We start from the raw sequence: 17,096 nt of genomic DNA, 5'->3' as shown, positions 1-17,096 counted from the left end.
TTCGGGGCTGTTGGTTTGCAGCCAGTGCGCAAACTTGCCGAGTGCTCAGTGCTGCCGCGCGGCCGGGCCAGTGGGTAGACAGCCCCCCGCGCTCTGACCCCGCGCCCTGAGAGTACCTCGGGGGACTTCGGGGCGCCGCCCAGGCCGGGTTGGGCCCGCCTGCAGTTGCGCCTTCTTTGGGCAGAGCGGGGGTGGGGGCGCCACCCTCGGAGTGCGGGGCGTCTCGGAAGACGAGGAGGAGTCCACGGGAACCGAGGAGCGTACCTTCCCCTGGTGGACAGAGCAGGCAGAGCTTCCGGCCCCGGCACAGGTGGAAGGAACCGACGGGACAGCCAGCGTCCCGGGAACCCACCCGCCAGGACCGGGGGCCGCCTGGCGCTGGAACTCCAGACGCAGAGCTGGATGCCCAACAAATTTAAGCTCTTCACCAGGGAACGCCCCAAACGTACTGTAGGAGCCTGTCTGTGCGCCACGCTCCTTTATCCAGACCCTCCTCCCGGCCACCCGCCCCCAGCCCCTTCGCCTGACCTTGCGGAGGTGGTACAGGTCTGTGCGGGATGAAGGGCAGGATCAGGAGTAGGTGGAGCGCACCTGAGGCTCACTCGGGCGGCGTGCTCGGGCCCAGCCTGGCCTGCGGGGGGAGGGAAAGTACACCAGGCTGGTGGTGATCTGCCACCCGCATCCCACCCCCTTAAAACACGGAGCCTGCAAGCATCCTCCCGCCAAGCCCCATTCCTGCTCTCCGTAGCTTTCCCAGGCTGTTGTGGGCACACCCAGAAGAAAATGGGGTCCTAGCACTTGCCCGCTAGACCGGCCTGTCTAAAGTCTGCTCCGACCACAGAGCCCGGTACCCACTTCTCACCAACAGGCAGGAACAGGAGGGGACGGGTGAGGAGGAGCAGGGTGTCTTCGGCAGGGACTTCTGCAAAGCTCTTACCCGTAGCCAAGATCGGAGGGTCTAGCAGTCCAAACGTCATTCAAAACTTCCACCATGTGACCGAAGAACGCCCCGACACCAGAATCCAGCGTGTCCAACTCCGAAACACCCGGCCGTGACGCACATCTAGCGGGCCGGCCACCTTGGTCGGGCCCGGCAGCAGTGACCGGGGTCTACCCCTGACCCCACAGGCCACGGGACTAACGCTTAATTTGTCAGCACAAATCACCCGTTACGACAAGACGCATGCCCTAAAGTCAGAGAACGGTACTAGGTTTCTTAAGCGTAAAGAAGCGGTTAAATCGGAAAAAAAAAGGGACAGTTCGTGTGAGTTTTACGGTTTATTAAATAGGAAAGCGGTCCATCTGAACAGAAGAAAAGGAAATTTATTTTACAAAATAACATCTAGAGAAAAATGGCCAAAAAGGCGTATGGTGCCCCCCCTACATTGGAAAGCAGCTGGAAAAGCACCCCGGGAGACCTCGTGCTGACCCAGAAAGGCTGCGCACACAGTCTCAATCCCTGAATTCCAAACTTCATTGTACAAGATGCCACTCGAAACGTGTATCAAAACCCTCCAGCCGAAGCAGCTTTTCAAATCCGAAGGCCCACAGATGCGTTTAGATGGTCGCACCCAGTGGCGCGCCTGTGTGACCTGGGACCCCGCGGAAGGACAGCAGCCAGGCTCAGGTCTCCAACTGTACGAGCCGCCCGTGAGGCCCCAGGAGGGGACTCTGAGCCGGCCGGGGCACCAAGTGAGGTCACAGAGGCATTAGGGCCTTGGGCGGCGAGCACGGAGCCACGGCTCACCTTACTCCCTCTCCTTACGGAATCAAGGACGATCGACTGAACTTATCTTACGATCGACATTCTGGAATGACGACGGAAAACACTTATTACAGAACTGCCGTTTTCACGTTTAGTAACTTCAAAATATCACTGGCTTTCACAGAAACGTCTTCCGATAGAGCATCAGTCCACCAAGTAGCAGGAGCTCGCCAGGAAGGGTCGCGTAGAAACCAGGTGCAGCTCTCCCACGCGGGGGGCTCCTCACTGCAGCTGGCTGTTAGGGCTGTTTAGGTCACGAAATTAGCGGCACGGTTGAGTATTTTTACTACGGCCGAGGACGACGTACTTAAAGACACAACGGCATTTTCCAACCCGGCGAGCGGCGGCGTCCGGACGTAAGCAGGGCTGCGACCTGGAAGCACCTCAGAGTTCTCAAGACTCCTCTTCCTCATCTTGAATTTCAGAAATTCTGTCTATGGATTTAAGGATTTCGGCCACAAGATTCAACGTTTCAGCTCCAGAAACCAGCTGCCTGAAACGGAAACGTGGATGTTACCGTCCGCTACCACGGCTGGGCAACGTCAGAAGCAACAAAGCAAAGTTCCAGGGTGAAAAGCAGGCTTTGGGTGGGGGCCCCTCTGCCCCAGAGGCGCCCGCGGTGGGCCTGGCCGCCACCACCCTTGTGGAGCTCGGCCCGTGGCACACAGACGGGGACGCGCAGTGGGAGCCACCACAGCGGACCCTTCCCAGGGGCCTCCTAAGAACCTCTTTGCTTCTTAGGACAAGAGGGAAACGCTGTGACTCATCCCCATTCAGAACTGCGACATTTCATAGGTGAGGGAGGCAGGACTCGTGTCTGACGTCAGTGCTCAGGTGAACACGGCTGTTGCCATGCAGACGATTCCAGAGCCCGCCGGTCGGGTACGCATTGAGTGGCCTCGGGGTTAAGAGGACCGTCAAGCGCACTTCTGTTCCCAGAGCCCCGTCCACTGCTCGGGGTGCGGTCATGGCTTGAAACCCTGCGCTAAGGGAATCCGCCTCCCCGGGGACACCGCCTCACCCCCGCCCGTGCCGAGGCGCCCTCAGCTCCCCAGCGCTCACTTTATGGAGGAGTGGGCGTTGTTCATGACGACGCGAAGGTTCTGCAAGGCCACGTCGGTGTTGTGCTTCACTATTGTCAGGCTGGCACCCTGGCCGGACCGCAAGGCCTCATTCTCGCGCTTGAAGTTAGAGACCTGCGCCTGGAGGGTGGGCGAGAGTGGGAAAGGGCTTTTGCGGCTGCAGAAGAGAGAGTCTGAAAGGCAGTCCAACTAAAACTGACCACGGCACCCTCAGCAGAGGAGGAGGGGGTGGGGGGTGGGGGACAGGGCTAGCCCCCGCAAAAGCCACTCTCTGCTGAGGGGGCTCTTAGAGGACACGGGCCTGTCCTGTCCTTCAGTCTGTCCTCAGCGCTCCTCCACAGGAATGAGAAATTCGGGTCAGCATCCGTGCTGTCCCAGATGACACAGCAAATGCCCACGACCCTCTCGGTGAGCAGAAAACACGGGGCCAGAACGACCGGGCTGCTTCTTTCACTTGAGGTGGGGGGGGGGGGGGTTGGGGAAAGCCTGCACGGCCCGAATACAGGGGTTCCCGCTGCTGGGGAGGTCCCCCGGGTTTGTATCCCTGCCGTTCAATCACCTGCAGCAAGCTTATTTCCTGCTTCAGTTTCAGGATGTGATTTTCCGCCTTTACAGCTCGTTTCTGTCATAAAAACAAAAACAAGGAGGCATCGCTAACCAGCAATGCGGTGAGATACCCTCACGGGGTGCTGCTCTGCCCAGCAGGTGGGCCCATTGTGAGGGACCCCTGCTCACTCCGCGCCTCTGTGGGCTGACAACAGAGGGTCACGCCCGGCGCGTCACAATGCCCCCCGGCCCCTCGTACCGTCATCAGCTCCAGGTTCTGCTCCACCTGCTGGACCACCGACTCCAGATCTCGGTAGTCACTCTCCTCCTTTATCATTTTTGCTTCCAGCTTCCGCTCCAGCGTCCTCACCCTTGGGAGACAGGAGACCAAGTCACTGCCAACTCACGCATCCGGCTCTCAGAATGCGTCCGAGAGGCAGTTAGGTCGGGCGGGTTGGCTGAAAACCCCGAGAGCCCGCAGCCTCGGCGGGAGCCCCCGAGAGCGTCCCGAGCTGGCTCCCGATCACCAGTTCGGCTGTCCTTATCAAGTGTGCTCGGTTGGGGTCTAACGTTCAAAATAAACTTTCGTGCAGAACCAGACACGCGTCTGAGGCGGAGGACCTGCACGTGACGAAGGCTAGACTCGGTTCAACTCTGATCGCTTCATTACCGATTTACAATGGATTCGGGTGTTAGCAGGCATTTTGAATTGCGGTCCTAACTGAGAGCTTACATACATTTCTGTTTGAGTTTCAGAGAAGCTCTGAACCTCAGTCAGCTTTCTTCTCAGCTTAGAGTTTTCATCTTTCAGCTGCAGAGAAAGAAAACCCTCATTAGAAATTCTGAGCCTCGGTGTCTCACTCAAAAGGGGTCTGCGTCTCTGTAATTTGGTCCCAGAACTCCCCGATGAACAGAAACGTTCTAGGCCGTCAGCCTCCCGTCCACTCACGAAGGAAACGCACACGCAGAAGTGTCTCCTCCGGAAGGCCTCCGGTTACGGACGCCGACTGCGCTCGCGACTCTTTTTTAGGGGATGATCCTCTTTAAGAAATCTCCTCTAGTCAGAGCACGGCGAGGTGTCCCTGAGCTGCCGCCGGGAGGGGACCCTTTCCTGAGGGGAGGCCCTCGGAGGGCCTGAGCCAGACCACACCGCACCGCCCTCCACAGTGCTCTTCAGGTGGCACATCACACACGGGATCAGTCAACACGGGGGACCGGTGCACAGGGACTCTAGCAGACGGCCGCACCACAGACTGTCTTGTCCTCGGAGCCAAAACCCCAGGCCACCGTGGACACCAGGAGGCTCGGGGTCCTCTGCGAGCGCGCTGCTCACACGCGGGTGCCGGCCAGGGGGCCGCCGTGGGGCCCCCTCACTTACTGCTTCGTAGCTTATCTGCAGCGTCCGCAGGTGCCTGTCTCCCAGAGACTCTCCGGGAGCCGCGAAGTCTGCGCTGGGGCTCCCCGCCGGAGAGGCGCGGGAGTCAGAGTCACTCAGGGTCCACGGGGGCAGGGTCTCGGGCCCCACCAGCTCCGACGGGGTGGAGAAGAAGGAGACGTATGTGCTGCAGGGCGACGTGCTGGCGGCGCCTCCCAAGGAGCGGGTCTGCTCCACACTGGACGGCAAGTAGGCCCCGTTCCACCCTTCGTCCTCGTCCTCGTCCTCGTCCAGAAGGTCGCCAGCCCCCGTAGGGTCTTCGAAAAACGGCTGCTGATATTCCAGGCCATACCCCACGGTCTGGGGGGTTGGGGAGTTGCGGCCGAGTCCCAGTGGGTGCCTCGTGGGTTCCTAAGGAAGATGGCCAGACGCACAGCTCAGACTCAGAAGCCACTGGAGGCCAGTCTTCCGGGGGGCGCCTGACAGTGGAACGAGAGGCCCACCCGCCTCCCAGGAGAGAGGAGAGCCAGAAAGGGTCCCACCGGCGTTGGCTGTGGGCTCCCTTTGCGCCGCCCCCCGCCCCCGGATCCTGCAGTGTCCCCCACATCGGGAGAGGGATGTCCTCCAGACGTTTCTCTGTGTACGGTTGTCACAAACGATGCCTCGATTTACCTTTGAATAAACCCTGTTGTTGGCGGTGTCTTCTCCCGACAGGCCGAGGTTCTTGGTTTTCAGAAACTCTTTGAAGGAGAACGGATTGGCCTCAGCAAGATCTTCAAGCTTATCATCTGCAACGGTAACGCACGTCACAAATCCAGAAAGTCTCCCAAGACTCGTTAAAAGGGAGCTTCCCTGTTAGTTTCTTTCCAGAACACGGCCACATCTAAAATCAGGACTGCCACCCTCGTCACCCCACCAGAACTCAGCGAATGCTAAGAAATGAGAAACCTAGCCAATAAAGCAGACCCGCGTCCACATTCTGAGTTCTCTTTCCCCCTGGTTCCTGCACCTTGCTGCCCATGGCAATCACCTGGGGGTCTTTACAAGGACAACTCACCTCCATCCCCATACAGCCGAGTTAGCTGGCCTGGGGCATGACCTGCGCCGGGGGCCATCAGTTCCAAAGGTGCAGCCAAATTGGGGGCCACTGCCCCCCACCCCTTCCCCTGCTCACTCATCCCCTCTTCCCTGCTCTCTTCTCGGCCTCCCTCTCGCTCTCCTGGCCCCTAACCAGCCACCCTGCGACCCTTTCAGTCCGCGATCATCAGAGCCCAGGTGCCAACTTTGTGTGATGCTGACTCCTGTTACCCCTAGCACTTGCTGCCTCTTCAGACCCCTTTAGTGTGACTCCCCACGTCTGCCATCCCGCATGTCCCGGCTTCCCCTGTCCTTGTACCCTCTTTCCTTCTACCCTAGGATCACGATGGACTCTGTAGGTCTCTACCCCCCCCCCCCCGCCGTCTTTCAGACTCCGGGCACAAAGTTATATGCTGTCAAATGGACAACTCATCATTGGCCGCGTGCTTGGCATTTTGTGTCGGGCAGAGAGAAAAAGAAAGGATCTTGTCTAACTACCCTACCTCCAAAATGTGTCTCCTGGGCTCCTGGCGGACCTTGCTTAGTGCATTTCCCCTTTCCGTAGCCAAAATCTGCAAAGAGACGTCATCACCCTACTGTGGTCACCTTTGTGACAGCTTTTTTTTCAACACGGGGTCTCTACCACAGTGATTCTCACAGCGTGGGTAACTTTTGAAACACAAGCCCCCAGGCTCCTGCCCGCGGCAGTAGAACTTCTGTGGGCCCTGGCATCTGTGATTCAGAAAAAGCTTCCAGTAGGCTCTGATGGGCAGTGTGGCTGTGCACGTCCCCCGTCCGCGGGGTCTTCTGAATCCTCTCGTGGATTGCCACTCCTCTCTGAGACCCCGATGGAAGCACCTGAACTCTCACCACTCACCCCAGCCCACAGGCAGCGGAACTGCTTGGGGGAGAACGAGGCCACTGCCCTTACTGGACGAAGGCACCCTGGCCTTGCGCCCCACCACCTGGAAGGAGGAGATGGCTTGCAGTGCTCCCGCTAGGCATACCTCTCTTTCAGCACTTACCACCATCCTACCTTGGAAGTGTCTGTGTTGGGGGGGGTGGGGGGGGCTCCCCAAGGCCAGACTGCGAGCTCCTAGCTGGCGGGGGGGCCGGTGCACGGTGGCACTGAGTGCCCCTCGCCGGGTCGAGGGCAGAGCTAATGCTAACGTGGCGCCGGCTCGGGGTCCCTGAGGCTTGTCTCTCACCTGTGTCTCCCACGGAAGCTAGCACCGGACTGGGCACATAGCACATAAACGTCGGCCGAATGCCGAAGAAGTGGGAGTCCAGGTCCCTGCCATGGGGGCGCTCACAGTCTAGCTGGGGGAGACAAGACCGGCGCTCACAGAACGCAGGAGCTGCAATAACATCAACAAGACCGATTGGCCGCGCGCTCTGCGCCGCCCGCCTCACCTGGAGCCCGTCCCGGCGGGTCGGGGGCGGCCCCGGGGCCCGGCGGGCTCGGCCCCGCCGTCCCGCCCGGCCGCTCACCGTCCGGAATGACGAGGCTCCGGGCTCGCGACAGCGGGGGGACGCCAGGGCGGCGCGCGTAGCCGGCCATCGTCGCGGGCCCGGCGGCGTCGGCCCACCCTAACCCGGCAGCGGGGGCTCCATGGCCCCGGCTCGGCCCCGGCCGCGGCCCGAGTCCCCCGCCCCCGTCGCCCGCCGCCCGGCCGCCGCTCCCAGCCTCTCGCAGCGGCTTCCGCTCCCGGCACCGGAAGCGCGCTCCCGAACGTCGGGGGCCGGCGCCGCAGGGGCGGGGCGGCGGGGGCGGGGTCGGAAGTGACGACAGAAGCAGGGGGCGGAGACTTAAGATGGCGGCTATGGCGCTGGCGGCGGCGCGGCTGCTGCTGGTTCGCGGCTCGGGCTCGTGGCGCCGCTCGCGGCTGAGGTGAGCCGGGGACGCGCCGGGGGTCAGCGGGGGACCCGGGGCGGCTCGCGTCTGTCCGGACGCTCTGCCTCTGGCTTCCCCACGCCCAGGCGCCGCGCCGGGGGTTCGGGCTCGGGCTTCGGGACCCTGGCTTCGTCTCCGAGGCGCCGAGGGCCCTTCCCTGCCTGGGCCCCCAGCTCCGGGTCCCGAGACCCATCCGCCTGCCCTCTCTCGGGCCGCTGGGTCCTCTCCCGCCTTCTCCCGGGCCGACGGGGCCTGTCGGAGGCCACGTGTCATCTCCGCCCCGGCCCCCGTCCTGCCGCGGGGGCCCCCCCCACCCCTTGTGAGGCCGAGCCCGCGGGGCCTCCGTGCCCCAGACCGCTGTGCTGTGTCCCCTCGCCTGCAGACAGCGCGCTTTTTCCGTCCCCGCAGCCTTCCCGCCTTCCTGGCCGCCAGCACGTCCACTCGGGCCACAGTCGGTGGCGGCCCCTGGCTGTACGCCGCACCGTGCCGGGCGGAGATAGCGGGCGCAGGCAGGAGCGCGGGCCGCGTAGGAGCCGCGGTGTGAACGCTTAAAAGGAGTCAAGCAGTGGGATCGGACTTCCCCTAGAGTGCGGAGGGGTCGCCTCGGGAGGAGGCGGCATTGAAGCCAAGAGGGGAGGCGCGGGAGGAGGGTCAGGCCCCGGCCAGGCGGGAGCAGGAGGAACAGAGGCGTTGGGGTTAAGGAGCCAGGTGTGTGTGTGTTCAGGGCAGCACCCGCAGGCCAGTGTGAGTGGGTCCTGGGGGGCGGTGGTGGGGACGGCTTTAAGAGAGGAGTTTGGAGAGAGTTGGAGTCCAGACCACCTGGGGCCTTTTGGGCCCCATGGCAGGGGGTGGGGGGTGGCTTCTATTTAGACTACGGTGGGGCAGTTGAGGGCCAGAGCGGAGCTCGGTGCTGTAAGAGGGATTTAACCCGGGCCGTCAGGGTGAGGTGCGGTGGTTAATCGTCTGCTCTGTAAGAGATGTTTATGAGAGAGAGCGGTTACGGCCCAAAGAACTGACCAACTGGCCACGGCCCCCTGGGCTGAGCCAGGATTTGTCCCCAGCAGTGGTGTTCCTGCCTGCTCCCGCGTGTTGTCGCTGAGTGCTCACGTAGACGGGACGCGACGGCCGGTCACCACGGGCTCCGCGGTCTCAGGTCTGTAACCGGCCACTCTTCTCTGTAGGTCCGGAGCTCCCGCACACAGATGCTTCAGTAGTGGCGGGGCCTACCCCGGCACCCCGCTCTCCTCCCCCTTCCCTGGCGTGCCGCAGCCTGTTTTCGCTACGGCTGGTGGACAGGAAAAGTTTGAAACCAAAGTGACCACGCTGGATAACGGGCTTCGCGTGGCGTCCCAGAACAAGTTCGGACAGTTTTGTACGGTGGGAAGTAAGTACGGTCGGTAGTGTCGTGGGTGCTTCACTGACCGCTGTGCTTGGTACGCGGTTCGTGCGCTGGATCCGGAGGGGAAAGCACGCTCTAGAATCTGGAAACTGAGTACTCTGAGCGTGAGCCGCCGTGTCGGTGCTGGGCTTTCCCCCTTTGTACCTTCCGAGAATTCTAAACCGTCTCCACCACCAATACCAAGCGTACGACTCCGTGAGCGTCGGCACGCGTGCGGCTGTGGGTACATAGCCCGGGGAGTGGACACGCTGTCACCTTCACCTGGTGGCGCCGGCCTGTTTGATCAACTCAGTTGTAAAGGTTTCTCTTGATTGAATTCCTCCTTCTCAACATTTGACTTAACTTGTCGTTTTTCTTTTCATTGCCAGTTCTTATTAATTCAGGATCAAGATACGAAGCCAAATATCTTAGTGGAATTGCTCACTTTTTGGAAAAATTGGCATTTTCGGTCAGTGTACGATTCGTAATTTTTGAGACTTTGGGAAGGATCTACCACGTTTTGTTTTTTTTTTAGAACGGTTATCTTAATAAGTGGCTGACTTGATAAGGTGTTGTTGCTAAAAGATGTTTAGGTTGGAAGACGATTTGGTTTCACGTTTTAAAAGCCAAAATAGGTTTTCTTTTCTAAAACCATATGTTAGAAGTTGCTTTAGATTTTCTTACTTAGATTCACTCGTTTGTTTTCACTAGTCGACAGATCGATTTGACAGCAAAGATGAAATTCTGCTTACGTTGGAAAAGCACGGGGGCATCTGTGACTGCCAGACGTCAAGGTACGCCAGCTTATTTTGCAGCCACGAACTGTGGTTGTTATTCTCTGTCAGAGTCCCACTGAAACCCACCTCCTGGAGAAGCTGGGGACGTTGGCGTTGAGAAGGAGCCTGGCCTGGGCAGGGTTGGGTGAGGGATTTGGTGGCGGAAGGACACAGGCGGCAACACTTATAGCAGAGAGCACACACCGGAGAGCCAGGCGGTCCCGGAGGTTGCCGGCTGGGCCCTGGGGACACAGAGCAGGCCCCGTCCCCAGTGTGCTCCCAGAGCCAGCAGTCGGCTGCACCACAGGTAATGGAAACGAGAGCCAGGAACCGAGACTAGAGGTGGGGGCGTGGGGACAAGCAGGTGACCTGATCTGGAGTCCGGAAAGGAACGATAGCAGACTTGACATCGGCTGGTCTTGAAAGAGTTTGCCAGACTGAACGAGGGGTGGAGGTGGCCCAGACTCTGGGAACAGCAGGGGGAGAGGCTCAGCCCGGAAGAGGCAGTGGTCTTTTGGGGGACCGGGAGAGGTCTGGTGTGTAGCCAGCACGCAGATGGGGTGCAGGGGCTGTGGACGAGGGCAGGCGGAGTTGGTCCGCCAGACGTGGCTCCGGTCCCCGGCTGCATAAGGCTGTGCGTCCCCCGTGTCGACCCGTCGGTCCGGGCGGCAGACCCTCAGGAAGCGCGTGATGAAGCGCCCCCGCGTGGTGCAGGTGGTGGGGAGCCCGTGCTTGTGAAAAGGGCCGAGAGCTGGTCCTCGCCAACCGGGCTGGGCAGCCGCTTTCGCTCCAACGCGTGCGGGAAGTGGCGCTGGAAGATGGGGCGAACCAAGTGTGTGCTGGTCCTCGGTGCCGGTGGGGAGTGGCCCCCGTTTGCTGTGCACCTGTTACGCCCCTGACACCTGGTGTCGTTTCCTCTTTCCAGGGACACTACCATGTACGCTGTGTCTGCGGATTCCAAGGGCCTGGACACGGTGGTTGGTTTGCTGGCTGACGTGGTCCTGCACCCCAGGCTCACAGGTGCGCCCTGGGCTGTGGGCGGTGTCTGGGGGGCTGGACGCAGAGGGGGGCAGGCGGAAGCCCGGCCCCTGAGGAAGAGCACTGTGTCGCCCCCGCGGGCTCAGCTACCAGTGGGTTGTCACGATTTGCTAGGAAGTGACGCTGGTGGTCAGGAAGGGTCTTCGCGTCTAACGCTTTGACACCCCTTTATGCCTTTGGACGTTTTTAGTGAAGTTGGATTTTTAATTTCTTTTTTCCTTAAGTTTTTATCAATTCACTCGTTTAAGTAACTTTTACGCCCAGCGTGGGGCTGACACTCTCGATGCCGTGATCAAGAGTCGCACGCCCCTCTGATGGAGCCAGCGGGGCACCCCTGGGTCTTTCGTTTCTCAAAGGCATTTCAGACAGTCTTTGAAAACTCTGGCTGGCATGCTGCCGGAAGCTTCCACGTCCTGGTCTCCGTCCCCTTCCTTGGCCTGGTAGTAACCGGACTCTGATTCTGGGCCCGAAGGGGGCTGGAGTGGGCCGTGCCGACCATCCCAGCTGCCCTGGCCGGCCTCTGGTCACACCAGCCCGGCCTCGTGGTCCAGGACTGCAGTGCTGAGTTGAGAACTTTCCGGCACTTGCTCCAGCGAGCTGCTGAAATAGCAGCCACGACGTAGGCCCGTGCCTCTTTTTCCAGTGCCTTCACATCCAGTGCGGCTTCGTCCTCACAGCGGCCCTTTGGGACCGAGCGGTTAGGGGCCCGAGGGCCTCTCGTAGGGAGGAAGCTGGGGCTCGGAGCAGGCCCGCGTGACCGCCTCATGGCCGAGCCCGGCGAGGCCTGGCGCCTCTAGGCCCTGCCCGCCCGGCGCCGGCCCCCTCGCTCCCACCACTGCCCCCCCCCTGGTCTGCCCCAGGTGAAGGCGGAGGAGGTTGCCAGCGTGTCCTTCAGCCAGTCTGGTGGCACAGGCCCGGGGCCATGTCCCTCCTGGCTGGTGCCGTCTGAGCCTCGTCTGGGTGCTTTGCAGATGAGGAAATCGACGCGGCACGGATGGCTGTCCAGTTTGAGCTGGAGGACCTCGGTATGCGGCCCGACCCAGAACCGCTTCTCACAGAGATGATTCACGAGGTAAAACGCGAGACTCGCCACGCGCCCCCCTCCGTATCGGCGGCCCTCCTGCCACCAGGGCGGTTGGGAGGGGCCGTCTGCCTTCCTGAGGTCATTCCTACAGGTTCTAGGTGTGGTCAGAACGTGCTTAATTCCCAAATTTGCCACTCATGCGAGTTTTTCATTTTGTAATTTTTTTTTTTTTTTTTTTTTTTTTTTTAGCATTTTATCCCTTGTTTTTGAGAAAGTGTGAGCGGGGGAGGGGCTGAGAGGGAGAGAGAGAATCCCAAGCTAGCTCCATGCTGTCAGCGCAGAGCCTGATGTGGGGCTCGATCCCACGAACTGCGAGTTCATGACCTGAGCCGAAATTGGACGCTCAACCAGCTGAGCCACCCGGGCGCCCCTCGTTTTGTAATTCCTACAGTAATGATTTTTATCGCTCTGTTTCTAGAGTGAGGCTTTTATTTCATACGGGTTTTTTGAGTTTTCGTCCCGGAGAGGTAGATTTTGTGTTTTTTGGAAACACACAGAGCTATTCCTGCCAAACTAAGCAAAGCACCCACGGGCTCTTCCTGCCACAGCTGGGGTCCCGGCAGGCCCAGCGCCAGGGGGGGACACCTGGCCGTGGCCTTCCTGGTCACCGGTGTTTCTCTCCTCCTTTGTTAGGCTGCTTATCGGGAAAACACAGTTGGCCTCCACCGTTTCTGCCCCACAGAAAACATAGCAAAGATGGACCGAGAAGTGCTTCACTCCTACCTGAGAAACTATTACACCCCTGACCGCATGGTGCTGGCCGGGGTTGGGGTGGAGCACGAGCACCTGGTGGAATGTGCCAGAAAGTACCTGCTGGGAACCCAACCGGCCTGGGGATGTGAGAAGGCTGTGGACGTCGACAGATCGGTGGCACAGTACACGGGGGGGGTTGTCAAGGTAAAGCCGTGATGGAAAAGAGCCCGTGACCTTGGGTTGCGTGTGCCTTTTTTGACTTGGGTTTTGGCACGTTGTCGGCTGGAGCCTGTGGGTGTTACGGTCAGCCGTAAGCCCCTGGCTTTGCCTTTAATACGCATTCTGGTGCCTGAGCGTGACGTGTGTTCCTTGGTTAAAGCTGAGAGTTTGGTACAGACGGGAGGTGAAGGATAGTTCCTGTCTCTAGAGAGTTTTCTGGTGCTCGTGTGGGATTTCTGTGACTGTTTTTAAGCCGCTCCGACCTGAGGGGTGGCTGAGGCCTCCTTGTTTTCCACGTGGGTACACCACTCACCCTTCTTGGTTGCAGCTGGAGAGAGATATGTCCAACGTCAGTCTGGGCCCTGCCCCGTTCCCCGAGCTCACACACATCATGATAGGACTGGAGAGCTGTTCCTTCTTGGTAAGTGCCAGCGGGGCCCTGTGCGGCGTGGAGTCGGGCGTCCCCTCGCGGCTGAGCTCGGCCCTCACGTCTCTCGCAGGAGGACGATTTCATCCCCTTCGCCGTGCTGAACATGATGATGGGGGGCGGCGGCTCCTTTTCGGCTGGCGGGCCCGGCAAGGGTATGTTTACCAGGCTCTACCTCCACGTGCTCAACAGGTGGGTTGGGTCCCTTTCACCTGGCTGTCCCCAAGGTTGGCAGGCCCAGCTGAGGGTGCTTCTGGACCATGACGCCGCCTTCCAGGTGTCCCCTCGTCCGCGCTCCTTACAGGCACCACTGGATGTACAACGCAACCTCGTACCACCACAGCTATGAGGACACGGGCCTCCTGTGCATCCACGCCAGCGCCGACCCCAGACAGGTGAGGGCCAGCCCCGAACGCGGTGGCCTCTGCTTCCTGTGCAGGTCACGTCCCCGCATACAGAGCTGGTCTCTGGGAGCACAGATGTCACCACCTGAGTTAGAAGAAACGGGCTGTCACGTCCTGATCACGCTCTGCTTCGTCTCCACGTTCTCTCTTAAAGGTTCGAGAAATGGTGGAGATCATCACGAAGGAGTTCATTTTAACGGCTGGAACCGTGGATGTGGTAAGTGTGGCACAGGGCCACCTGCAAACGTCCCCACGGTGTTGGCGGGTTAGAGAACACAGTGTGGGGTGGCTGGTGGTGGGCCCATCCTCTGTGTCCCCAGCATCCCAGCCAGAGCAGTGCAGCCGAGCTCCTCCCCTCCTCCCTGGTCTCAGCGCACAGAACAGCCACTGCCCTCAGCACCCAGTCTGTTTGCATCTGACGGGCCCCGGGTCCTTTTTAAGCTCTACCGGAAAGAATAGCGCAGAGCAGTCTTTTCCTTTTAACGTTTATTCATCTTGAGGGAGAAAGCGTGCAAGAGGGGAGGGGCAGAGAGGGAGAGAGAGAATCCCAAGCAGGATCCACGCTGTTAGCGTGGGGCCCAACACAGGGCTTGAACTCACGAACCGGGAGATCACAACCTGAGCCAAAACCAAGAGTCAGACGCTTAACTGATGGAGGCTCCCAGGTGCTCCAGGAAAAGGAATATTTTTTTTAAAAATAATATGTGGGGATGCCTGGGTGGCTCAGTTGGTTGAGCTCTGACTTCGGCTCCGGTCATGCCCTCAGGCTCGTGGGTTCAAGCCCCACATCCGGCTCTGTGCTGACAGCTCAGAGCCTGCTTAGGATTTTCTCTCTCCCTCACTCTCTGGCCCTCCCTGGCTTATTCTCTCTCTCTTTCAAAAATAAATATTTAAAAAAAAAATAAAAATAGGTGTGCCTGTGTGGCTCAGTCGGCTAAGCATCCGACTTTGGCTCAGGTCATGATCTCATGGTTTGTGAGTTTGAGCCCCCATCTGGCTCTGTGCTGACAGCTCGGAGCCTGGAGCCTGCCTTGGATTCTGTGTCTCCCTTTCTCTGCCCCTCCCCTGCTTGCGTGCGTGTTCTTTCCCTTTCAAAAATAAACATTAAATGAAAATAAAAATACCGTATTTGTGGCACCTGGGTGGCTCAGTTAGGTGTCTGATTCTCGGTTTTGGCCCATTTCGTGATCCCACAGTTGTGGGTTTGAGCCCCACACTGGCACATGTGCTGTCAGCACAGAGCCTGCTTGGGATTCTTTGCCCCTCTCCTGCTTGTGCTCTCTCAAAATAAACAAAGTTAAAAAAAGTTTTTAAAAATAATATATTAAAAATCCGCGTCAGTGGCTCTGTTAGCGGTCTGCTGGGAAGTACTTCCCGCTAACGTGAAGCTAACTTGAGGTAGGTTTTATCTGCCTGGAGTTGCAAAGAGAGAAAGCGCTCATCTCAGATCGGAGATTATTTTCCTCCAGCAACGATGCGGACTCTCAGCGGCCAGTGTCGTCCGGCAGGCGTGCACGCTGTTCGGCGTCCGGCAGCTTCGTGTCGGTCGGGTGCCACCTCTCACCCGGCCGCTCTCCGTGCCCCCCGGTTTCGGGGCTGAGCTTTGTGAACGCGACTCGTGGGAGTCCCAAAGTTGCCAATTTCATGCCTGGTCAGAGGGGCTCACGGCACAGACTTGGCACACGGAGCTGGTTCCCTCCGAGTTCCTCGGGGGGCGTGGGGAGCCCGGTTGCCTGGGCCCTGCACCTGGCGTCTGGGTGGAGCCCCAGACCGTCGAATTTGTCTTCCTGGTGACGTGGACGTGGCTGGGCGACAGCGTGTGAGTTGCCGGGGACTGAACCGTGTGGCTTGGTGGTCGGACCCCCAGGTGGAGCTGGAGCGGGCCAAGACCCAGCTGATGTCCATGCTCATGATGAACTTGGAGTCCAGGCCTGTGATCTTCGAGGACGTGGGGAGGCAGGTGCTGGCGACCCGTTCCAGAAAGCTGCCCCATGAGCTGTGTGCGCTCATCCGTGAGTACCGTGCTGGCGGGCGGGCCCAGACCCGGCTCCCTCCCTTCCCTCCCAGAGGCCTGCCGGCCCGAGGAGGTGTGATGCCTGCGGGCTTTCGTCTGTGCCAGCCCTACTTCGTGTCCCTGAGTACTGACCCCTGTGCCCCCAAGTTTTCACCATTTTCCCTACCGCTCTGGGTTTTTAAGCGGATTCGCTGAGATAATGGACAGAAATGCTCCGCTCGGGGCTCGAACGGTGTTGCCCTTCATGGTGCTGTGGCAGGTGTCTTGGCCGCAGGTTTCCATGGCCTCCCGTGAGTGACCTTCAGGAAGTCCTTGAATGTCCTCTAAGTGTCAGAGTGTTACTTGTTTGTGGCCCTTTGGGAGACAAGTTTATTTTCTCTTTAGCAGGTCCTCAGAGTATCTGTGACACCCCCCCGTGCTGTTCTGTGGTGACGTTTGTTACCTCGCTGCTCTGGCACTCGCACCCTCCCCTGGGGCCCCCTCAGACCCTGGGGTGCACAGTACCCAGTCTCCCCTAGGCCTCATCCTCTGGAGCAAAGTCCCGCTGCCCATGCCTGCCCATGCCTGCCCATGCCGGGTGTTCCCAGGCAGGCTGAGCTTCCGGGCCCCTGTGTGTGGCCGCTCCCCTCCCCCCCAAGCCCTGGGGGTTCTTTGTTTTTTCCTTCCCTGCAGGCTCTCCGTGTGGGTAACTCTGCAGGTGAGCTTTTCCATTGAGATGCATCTGGGCAGGTGTGCATTCCCGCATTTGAAAATAACTTGTAACCACTGGTACATCCCCATTTACTGGGAAAATTTGTCACTTCACCCTGAGTCACCCTGAATTCTACACACGCCTGAATCTGGACTCTGGAGTCCGCAGCCTGGCCTCGGACCCCTCAGTCAGGGTAGTGGCCACGGCCACGTGCGGAGAGAGTCCGTGCAGGGCTCGGGCGTTCCCCTGAGGTCTCCCTGTCCCCCGTGCTAGGCAGCGTGAAGCCAGAAGACATCCGGAGAGTTGCCTCCCAGATGCTCCGCAGGAAGCCCGCGGTGGCCGCCCTGGGCGACCTGAGCAACCTGCCGGCCTACGAGCACATCCAGGCGGCGCTGGCCAGCGGGGACGGGCGCCTGCCCAGGACGTACCGGCTGTTCCGCTAGAGGCCGTCGCGGTGCGGCCCGATGCGGGCTGTGGACGGAGCCCGTGTTCGTCCGTGGGTTTTGGGTGTGAATTTAGTGCAAAGATTCATAAAAGGTGCAAACCGGGGGACTCTTCTCTTAAACTTGATCAGATTTAATGTCGCCGAGCACAGCTCTGCGTCCGTTTCTTCAGGACGAGCAGATCAGGCAG

General features: G+C 59.8%; 2 protein-coding genes across 2 annotated transcripts; one reads left to right on the top strand and one right to left on the bottom strand.

Annotated features, from left to right (window-relative positions):
- Positions 1-1,265: 1,265 nt before the first annotated feature.
- Positions 1,266-7,530, bottom strand: ENTR1 (endosome associated trafficking regulator 1). Its single transcript, XM_042912348.1, has 10 exons — positions 7,337-7,530; positions 7,054-7,203; positions 6,349-6,417; positions 5,441-5,556; positions 4,772-5,179; positions 4,131-4,204; positions 3,653-3,764; positions 3,407-3,469; positions 2,828-2,967; positions 1,266-2,258 (listed from the first exon to the last, which is right to left on the bottom strand). The coding sequence occupies exons 1-10, from the start codon at positions 7,404-7,406 to the stop codon at positions 2,159-2,161; spliced, it is 1,302 nt and encodes a 433-aa protein (XP_042768282.1). The 5' UTR covers positions 7,407-7,530; the 3' UTR covers positions 1,266-2,158.
- Positions 7,531-7,644: 114 nt separating this feature from the next.
- Positions 7,645-17,012, top strand: PMPCA (peptidase, mitochondrial processing subunit alpha). Its single transcript, XM_042912347.1, has 13 exons — positions 7,645-7,736; positions 8,921-9,123; positions 9,507-9,586; positions 9,829-9,911; positions 10,819-10,913; positions 11,903-12,003; positions 12,649-12,912; positions 13,256-13,348; positions 13,428-13,546; positions 13,659-13,749; positions 13,913-13,975; positions 15,626-15,770; positions 16,737-17,012. Exons 1-13 carry the CDS (start codon positions 7,660-7,662, stop codon positions 16,904-16,906), a joined length of 1,584 nt encoding a protein of 527 aa, XP_042768281.1. The 5' UTR covers positions 7,645-7,659; the 3' UTR covers positions 16,907-17,012.
- The last annotated feature ends 84 nt before the right edge of the window (positions 17,013-17,096 follow it).

The sequence above is a fragment of the Panthera leo genome, chromosome D4, assembly GCF_018350215.1.
Source record: "Panthera leo isolate Ple1 chromosome D4, P.leo_Ple1_pat1.1, whole genome shotgun sequence".
NCBI lineage: Eukaryota > Metazoa > Chordata > Mammalia > Carnivora > Felidae > Panthera > Panthera leo.
This window is presented reverse-complemented; position numbering and strand designations above follow the sequence as displayed.